The 9,482-nt window shown below is 43.7% G+C and overlaps 1 protein-coding gene across 1 annotated transcript; it reads right to left on the bottom strand.

Annotated features, from left to right (window-relative positions):
• Window positions 1-7,355: 7,355 nt before the first annotated feature.
• Window positions 7,356-9,143, bottom strand: LOC127340958 (transcription factor MYB2-like). Its single transcript, XM_051366726.2, has 2 exons — window positions 8,574-9,143; window positions 7,356-8,465 (listed from the first exon to the last, which is right to left on the bottom strand). The coding sequence occupies exons 1-2, from the start codon at window positions 8,746-8,748 to the stop codon at window positions 7,627-7,629; spliced, it is 1,014 nt and encodes a 337-aa protein (XP_051222686.1). The 5' UTR covers window positions 8,749-9,143; the 3' UTR covers window positions 7,356-7,626.
• Between the last annotated feature and the right edge of the window lie 339 nt (window positions 9,144-9,482).

The following is a 9,482-nucleotide window of genomic DNA, read 5'->3' as shown; positions in this document are numbered from 1 at the left end:
GGCGAAGGGGCGATGTCGGTGGAGTCCCGAGGGGCCCACCCCATAGGGTGGCGCGGCCAGGGGTGGGGCCGCGCCCCCCTAGGGTGTGGCTGCCTCGTGGCTCCTCTTCGTCTCCTCTTCGGTGTTCTGGAAGCCTCCGTGGAAAATAAGACCGTGGGCTTTTGTTTCGTCCAATTCCGAGAATATTTCCTGTGTAGGATTTCTGAAACCAAAAACAGCAGAAAACAGGAACTGGCGCTTCGGCATCTTGTTAATAGGTTAGTCCCGGAAAATGCATAAAAATGATATAAAGTGTATATAAAACATGTAGGTATTGTCATAAAACTAGCATGGAACATCAGAAATTATAGATACGTCGGAGACGTATCAAGCATCCCCAAGCTTAGTTCCTACTCGCCCTCGAATAGGTAAACGATAAAAAGAATAATTTCTGAAGTGACATGCTACCAACATGCTTGATCAATACTATTGTAAAGCATATGAGATGAATGAAGTGATTCAAAGCAATGGTCTATAGTTTGCTAACAAAAAGATAATGACTAAACAACTGAATCATATAGCAAAAACTTTTCATGAATAGTACTTTCAAGACAAGCATCAAAAAGTCTTGCATAAGAGTTAACTCATAAAGCAATAGATTCTTAATAGAAGGTTTTGAAGCAACACAAAGGAAGATTTAAGTTTCAGCAGTTGCTTTCAACTTTCAACATGGATATCTCATGGATAATTGTCAACACAAAGTAATATGATGAGTGCAATAAGCAAGCATGTAAGAATCAATGCACATAGTTGACACAAGTGTTTGCTTCTAAGATAGAAAGAAGTAGGTAAACTGACTCAACATAAAGTAAAAGAAAGGCCCTTCGCAGAGGGAAGCAGGGATTACTCATGTGCTAGAGCTTTTTATTTTGAAAACATGGAAACAATTTTGTCAACGGTAGTAATAATTCATACGTGTTATGCATAAAACCTCCTATAAGTTGCAAGCCTCATGCATCGAATACTAATAGTGCCATCTCCTTGTCCTAATTAGCTCGGATTTCCATGGATTATCATTGCATTACATATGTTTCAACCAAGTGTCACAAAGGGGTACCTCTATGCCACCTGTACAAAGGTCCAAGGAGATAGATCGCATTTGATCTCTCAATTTTGATAGATCTCAACTTGAGGACATCCATACCGGGACAACATAGAAAACAGATAATGGACTCCTCTTTTATGCTTTAAGCATTCAACAACAGATAATATTCTCATAAGAGATTTGAGGATTAATGTCCAAGCTGAAACTTCCACCATGATACATGGCTTTGGTTGGCGGCCCAAAGTTCTTCTCTAACAATATGCATACTCAAACCATTCAACTCATGGCAAATCTCCCTTACTTCAGACAAGACGAACATGCATAGCAACTCACATGATATTCAACAAAGGTGTAACAGTTGATGGCGTCCCCAGAAACATGGTTACCGCTCAACAAACAACTTATAAGAAATAAGATACATAAGCGACATATTCATTACCACAATAGTTTTTAGGCTACTTTCCCATGAGCTATGTATTGCAAAGACAAGGAATGAATTTTTTTTAAAGGTAGCACGCAAGCAATTTACTTTGGAATGGCAGAAAAATACCACATAGTAGGTAGTTATGGTGGACACAAATGGCATAGGTTTTGGCTCAAGGTTTTGGATGCACGATGCTGATCGCAAGGGCGTGCCACCTGACCTATACCTGGCCAGGAAGGTGATGGAGATGCCTCGCTTAGTTTCCTGCATGGCATACACGTAAACATTAAATACGAGCCTCGATCGGCTCTCAGGTTATCCTGTGAATCGGCTCAAGGAGCCGATCCACCCATGATTCGTACGGGGTGCACGAATATATGGTGGTCCTGCTTGATCAAGATAAAGCTAATGAGATCTACGACGATTTAGGGTTTTCACCGCATAATCGGATCATCCTACTCCAGGTTGGGCCTCGCGGCCACGCACGGTGCTCGTAAGCCGATCCTAAACAAGGCCTAAAAACCAACACGAAGTTGATCCCCGGAACATCCTGTTTAGGACTTGCGAACGCCACCCTAAGTGCCGCTGGATCCTCCCCCCCTTTGTAAGGCCTAACTATTGCAGATATTAAACTAATCCTTGTAGAACAAGGAGCAATCGTAACGGATCAGATCTACTAAATAATGATCAAGCGGGGTGCCGCCCCCACACCTGAGATAGGTGTGAGGGCGGCTAGACATGCAAGGGTTGCACTACGTAAGCATGTTATACGAAGAACAATGCTAACCCTAACACATCTATGATAACTACGTTGCTCGCCATCAACAAGGCTTCAGTACGAGCAACGCATGAACAACGTGGAGCTTGTGCTGCCTAGATCGCAAGATGCGATCTAGGCAGCATGTCGCTTACCGGATAGAAACCCTCGAGACGAAGGAGTTGGCGATGCGCCGAGATTGGTTTGTTTGGTTGAACGTGAGTTGTTGTTTATTTCATAAACCCTAGATACATATTTATAGTCCAAGGGACTTTCTAATTTAGGCGTACACCTAACCGTGCACGGGTAAAACTCTATTTCCTAATCTAAGATGCGATCTACTACAATTAAAGATACACGGGCAATCTAGCCCAAATTCTCCGCACAAGGCCGCTTTAGAGATATTCCACGTGTAATCTTCCAAGCCCATCTCTCTTACGGCCCACCTCCTGGTTTGGCCAAAATCTGGTGATAACAGCCACCCAGTAACCTGGAAGAAGAAATCCTAAGTAACCATGAGCAGCTGGGTACATCTAGTAGCTATAACCTCCCGCTGATTCTCCGGGAGGAGCAAAGCCCAAAGCTGGATCCAATACGTAGCCCTTTAAATAACCTGCAAAAAATTAGTCTCCTTCTGCTTGTTAAAAACAATATCATTCCTGCTTGTCCAAATGACCCAATATAAAGCTGAAACGCCAATATCGTTATAGCGTATTTAAAAGGTGAAGGCTATGCTTTGCAGAATCTGCTAGCTATGGTGCTAATCTCTCTATTAGTGGCGCTAAGCTCACTATTTTTTTGCAAGTTTATAACGTTGTAGCGGCGCTAAAAAAGTTAAGGAACTAGCAGTAGCCCACGAGCTCCCAGTATCAACCTAGCTCAACTCAACCACATGTCGGCAACTACCTAGTCACCACTTTTGACTCTCCACGCATCGCGGTTGTGGCGGTATCAGCAGCAACGCCACTCTCCTCCAGCTCCGCTCGGCCGCCTCTGCCCGGCACGCCCCGACCAGAAGCATCAGGAGAACGTGCGCCTCGAGCAAGAGCTCGATCTGACGCCGTTCTTCTCCGCCAAGCTGTAGCCTCTTGCGTAGAACACGACGTCATATCTAATCTCACCCTGCGAGATCTCCTCCAACTTAGCCTGCACCGGTAGGTAGTTCAATAGTGCTAGCCTAGCTCGTAGACACCATTGTTTAGCTCTGTTGTTCTCAATTCAGTTCAACTATGTACTTCTTAGTTCTGCTCAGTTATGTAGTTCTTGTTTTCGTCCTACATATTTTGCTGCTATAAGAGGAAGGGAAAACATGTTGGTATGATCAAGTCAAAACTAGTTAATTAGTTATGCATGTATTATTCTGAACAATTTTTTAGGTACTAAAATCCTTGATATACATGCTATATCCGTCATTTTTCTATATTTTGCGAAACACTATTCTCAAAAATAGCATGCTATTAGCACGCTATAACTTGCATAGTGTTCGTGTTATTGTTGATAGATTGTTGTACTAGCCAATTCAACCAAAAGTCCGATCAGATGGAAAGCATATTTGTATTCAACACTCCCCCTCATGTCTAGGCTATTTTAGTTCTTAGCGTGGGTTCGGTGTAGACTATAGAATTTTTTTTATTTGTTCTCTAATACTGCGTGAGCAAAGTCTTGAACTGAGACCTCTTAGCACTGATACCATGAAAGATTATTGTACTAGCCAATTCAACTAAAAGTCCAAGCTGATGAAAAAAGACTAGGCATCGTATTTATATAGTATTCAACAACTGTTTTCCCTGATCACGAACAATAATGGAAAGCACAAACATATTAGTTTCTGGGGCTCTTTTGATGCACAAACATGAAAAACGTATGACTGGTACATGCAGATGAGAAAATCATGAAGAATTAACCTTATGTAGTTTTCTAAACTGAAGAAGCCTCAATTTTTTTCCAGCTGCTGGTTATGTAGCTGCAGTGACGTGCATAAATTTGGGCGTGCATGTTTGTCTGTGGCGGTCAACTGGAACAAACAGGGAGACATGGTCGGGCTTGGAAGCCTCCACCAGTCTACCTCCGTCCATTCTGCGAACAGCCGCTGATCCAGAGCCCCAAAGCTAATGCACACGCGCGCCAGGAACATTTCCGTGTTTGTCAGATCAGGTCAGCTCTACCATGCAGCTGGCCAGGTTCTGTATTGGTCTCCGCTATATCGTGTTGCTCCGTGGAAGGGGACATGCATGCATTACATCCTACGAGAGTAGGTGCATGGCAAAACCGGCACTGTACGCCTGAAGGTGCGCTGTTTGGAATCCCACGGGACGATTATTACACACAGAAGCACAGTGTGCAAGGCATACAAATTTATACAGTACTCTTTTCGTTCCATGTTAGTTGTCGCTCATTTGATTATATGCATACATATATCGAAATCTGCGACTACTAATATGAAGCGAATGTAGTATTCTGAAACGACAATGGTATTATACTTTTTTTATGGAAAATACGAGGGAGTAACGGTTAATGTGTGTCTGTTATACAAGATCCGATATCGATTTATCGCTTGGGGACCGAGGTATATCCTTTTGCATATCTGATGAACAGTGAGTTTCTAAGTACTCTTGCTAGCCCTTCTCACCAAAGTAGTGTCGTACATCTTCATATTTTTATCGCCATGGTCAGCAGAGAATATTTATAATACTTTCATACATATAAATACCATAATGTGAGATTTTGCAACCTCCGTATGAGGAAAGATGATGCCTTTATAGGTAAATAGCTTTTGTCTTTTGATAAAAAGTAAAGTGAACTTTTGACTATTTTTTTTGAAAAATAAATTTAAAAGTGCATTTAACCCCACTAGCTAGTTATTTTCAAATAGTACCCAATATAGATGTAAGTTCAAAACATTATTACATATTTTTGTATGACAGTATCATTCTTGCCGATCATGTATGTTGCCTATTTTCGACTCATTCATCATCACAGTTCAAACAATTTTGACGCATCGATCAAATTTTAAAGTAGGTTTGAGGTAGGCCGGATGTGCGTGGTATTTTTCAGCACACGAATGACGCCATTTCAATAGAAATAATTCTGTATGTACACTAGTGTCTACCCTTATATGGTAGCTGCAGTTGAGTATGCTGAAAATATGAGATGCTTAACTTATTAAGCTCTTCCAGCTCGAGAAAACAAATTAAGATCCTTTATGTAGCATGGCCCTATATATTATCAACATCCTTTACTTCCCATTCAACCACAACACTCTTTTTTTAGGAATCACTTTATTTTCTTTATCATTCGCTATCAAATATGCCGTACCCCACTTCCTTTAAGAGGAAGTCTACTAGTACAGTGTCCATGAAAGCTCCATGAGTGTTATCAAGACATCCTTTCTGCATATTGCTAGCAATGCAGTATTTTCTTCTCCATCCGTGGAGAACACAAGTTATATTAAAGGAGAAATGGATGGTCATCAATGTAAAGATTGTTCCCTCTTCCATGAGATTTGATGTGATGACATGATGCATCAGTTTCCGTTCAGACTGCGATTGTCATTTATTCTCATAGAAAAGTACGATTTGCACACATCATTTTATCATTTCGCACGTCAATTTAATAGGATTCTGGCTAGCTTACATGCATTGTGAAGGGGAATAACTTTATTTAGCAAGGAGCACATGGCAATTTCTATATATGCTAAAATGTTGAACACATAAAATAGACCTAATATTTAGTTAAGCGACTTATTATTGGTTTAAAGGAGTAGTTTAGTAGCTTAGTAGGTTTTAAGAGTTAAGATTTATTTTTGTTCACCAAATATAAACATGGGATTTAGCTTTGTAACCTCCTTATGCATTGAAAATTGACTTACACACTCAATCTGCTCACCGATTATAAGTTTATCATTTTTCGAATAAATAATGACACCTCTGTTAATGCATCAAGATGATGAAAAATAAATAATCCATGTTTGAGGGTGCACATAGCCGACTATGCTGTTTTCAAGGAAAGAAAAAAAAACCCACTTCGCTAGCACCTCTTAGCTTCATGGTGAAACTAAATATTCCAAAATCAACAAGGAGAAGGAATACTGGCCGACATAGCTTATGAAGTACTCCCTCCGTCCTCAAATAAGTGGACATCTAGCTCTAAACTTTGTCCACAAAAGAGTGTACTTCTATCTTCCCAATGCATTTTAATTCCTTCTCTCTCATCGCACGGAAATCAAACCCAATAATATTGAGCATATGTTATCCTTGTTTTCTACATGCATTTAGCTTATTGGGATTGAAATAATTAAAGATGAGAGATGCATCTTCCCAATGGATTTTTTACTTCACTTCATAATTTGCCTTGAAAAACCCGCGTGTACACTTATTTGTGGACAGAGGGAGTAGGCCATTGAATCTTGATAAGAAGGTTTACCATTAAAGTTGTCATATGATCAAGGCATAACCTGATGAAGGTGTGCTCACCCTCAAAACAATTGGTCGCCGTCGACGAAGAGGTGAGGCGCCAAAACGATGGATCCACAATCATTACCTAAACCACGAAAGGCGACCTATTATTGTTTTTTACCAGAGAAGGAACCCAATGTAGAAGCCATCATGCTGATGACTCTAAGAAAGCGAGTGACCTCACCATCACCGAATGCGCATAGCAAGATTTTAACCCTACGTTGACACCCGGATTGTGCGGATGAACAAACATGCTAGGGAAGCGGAGTCCATATTCCGACTCTGGTGGCACCTACAATTAGACACATAGCACTGGCAACAACGATCCCCATCTTCTCTTGTTATCATCATGCTATAGTGCAAGATGAGAGAAGCCATCTTTGAAAGACTCAAAGTTGACATATGACAATGCCAAACTCACATCTCTCACACACAAGATACATACAACTCAGGATCTAACCACACCACACCACCAAAAAAGACATCACTTGGAGATAATGACAAGTCACATACATACACCAGCAAACAAGTACTAGAAGAAAGATGGAAGTAAGAAAGAGCACACACGTACGTACGTAATTACCACACCCAAGAGTTACACCACTAATTCATCATGCATGGACCACATCGGTGGCGGACTCCACTAACATCATCAATTAAGGTCAGGACAAGTATGAGCTTGCTAGCAATCTCCATCAATTGGTGGTAACTTTGATCACTAGTTCACTACACGAAGATGATCGATAATGAGCTCCATTAGCCACTATGACATCTGCCTTAAATATATAGAGACATCGCGAGAAGCAATGCAGCTAGAGGAGTAGGAGAGTGCCATCCATCCACTTGGACGGAACTAATTTCAGCTTAATTACTAGCTAATCTACCTTTCTAGAATTTTAGCTTAATTCTAGATTCTTCCTCCTCCCCACTCGCCCGTTAGCTTCATCGCCGGCGCCTGTTGGCATGTCGTCGTTGTGGAGCCGTGGTGATTACCGTCGATCATGCCGCCGCCTCCACAGTGGTTATAGTAGTTTCCGCTGCCGGCGTTCACGATAGTGTTCATGGCGGAGGCGGTGCAGCTCGAGTTGAGGTAGTCGAGGAGCGTCGCGTCAGAGTAGTACTCTGCCGCGGGCCCTAGGTCGAGCCCGTCGAGGCCGAGGCTTCCCAACAACCCTGCAGAGTCCAAGGCGCCGGCGCCACCTTCGATCTCGGGGTAGTAGTACTGGTCGTCCCAGTTGAGCTCGGAGAAGCAGGGCACCGGCGTCGGCAGCATCGCCGCTGCGGCCGACACTGACGTCGAGACGCCCGGGCTAGGCTGGACGCCGCCGCCGGCATAGCAGCACATCTGCTCGGTGCCGATCATCGCCACCGGCGACTGCGAGCAGGACGCACCGCCATGTTGCTCCGCCACCAGCGGCGGCGGAGCGGCCATGGAGGCGGCGGAGGCCATGTCGTGGAGGAGGCGTGGCATCCAGTAGGACCGGACGGCGTCGCGGAAGACGGCGGAGTTGGCGTCCACCTTGAGCTGCCGCGCCTGCTTCTGCACCCTGGTCCTCCAGTAGTTCTTGATCTCGTTGTCCGTCCGCCCCGGGAGGTGCTGTGCGATGCGCGACCACCGGTTTCCCCACTTGGCGTGGAGCTCCAGGATGACCAGCTGCTCCTCCGCCGTCAGGTTACCCCTCCTGATATCCGGCTTCAGGTAGTTCAGCCACCGGAGACGGCAGCTCTTCCCCGTCCTCTTCAGCCCTGACATAAACACAAACACATGCATATGCTGAGAAAAATTCATGGCGATCGGCTTGCATGCATGTGTGCATGTATGGTGAGATGATGCATGGCCGGAAGTTATCTCACCGGAGCATCGGGCGAGGAGGTTCCAGCGGCCCTCGCCGTGGAAAGTAATGTAGCTCATGAGGAGATTGTCCTCCTCGAGGGTCCAGGGGCCTCGCCTGAGCTCTTGATCAGCTGTCTCCTCCTCCATGGCCGACATGGGCCCACCTGCTGCTGCTGCTGCTTTCCTGCGTGACATTGTTGGTCACCTCGGAGCTTCTATATCTGAGTATGATCGATGAACCCGTAGGGGGGTGCAGCTCACACTCCTTATAGATAGAAGATGGATATGTCGACCATGCACTGGCTAGCTAGCACTAGAGTGGTTTAGGAGAACAAGGGAGAAGAGGGCCTAGCTGCAGAGACAAGTGTTATTGGTGGCTAGCTACCCTTTTATAATTGCTTGTGGCAATCATATGGAGGATGATCTTTTTTAGGGTAACAGCATGCATGCTCCTTGTCCAAAGACTCAAGAATTGGACACTCTGGTTGTAGGAGAAGGTGCATGGTTATTAATTTGGTTGGCTATTGGCTGTTGGGAAAGAAGATTGAAGGCCAAGCGTAGTTGAAAATCAAAAGCTGGCTATGCCGATGTTTCAAAGCTTCCTTCTTTAAATGGGGATGAGAGAAAGAGAGGCTTTGTTGGAAGAAATAGTGGCCTACTGAGCTTTAGATTCTTTCCTACATGAAGCGTGTTTGACTGAACAATTTGTCACCCTTGCACTATTGTGCTACGATTAGACGAGAGAGGGAGGGATGGGCAAATTGTTGGATGTACACATATATGCATTGTGAACCACCACCTCCTTTTGCACTACAAAACAAATAAAGTAGAATAAAATTAAAATTCTAGAAGGAATAGCCTTTTGTACGTGATAAGATCAAATCCAGACAATAGACATTGAGATATACACACATGCATATCTATATTTC

Source organism: Lolium perenne, chromosome 3 (genome assembly GCF_019359855.2).
Source record: "Lolium perenne isolate Kyuss_39 chromosome 3, Kyuss_2.0, whole genome shotgun sequence".
Taxonomy (NCBI): Eukaryota; Viridiplantae; Streptophyta; class Magnoliopsida; order Poales; family Poaceae; genus Lolium; species Lolium perenne.
Note: the sequence above shows the minus strand (reverse complement) of the source record. Positions and strands in the feature narration are given on the sequence as shown.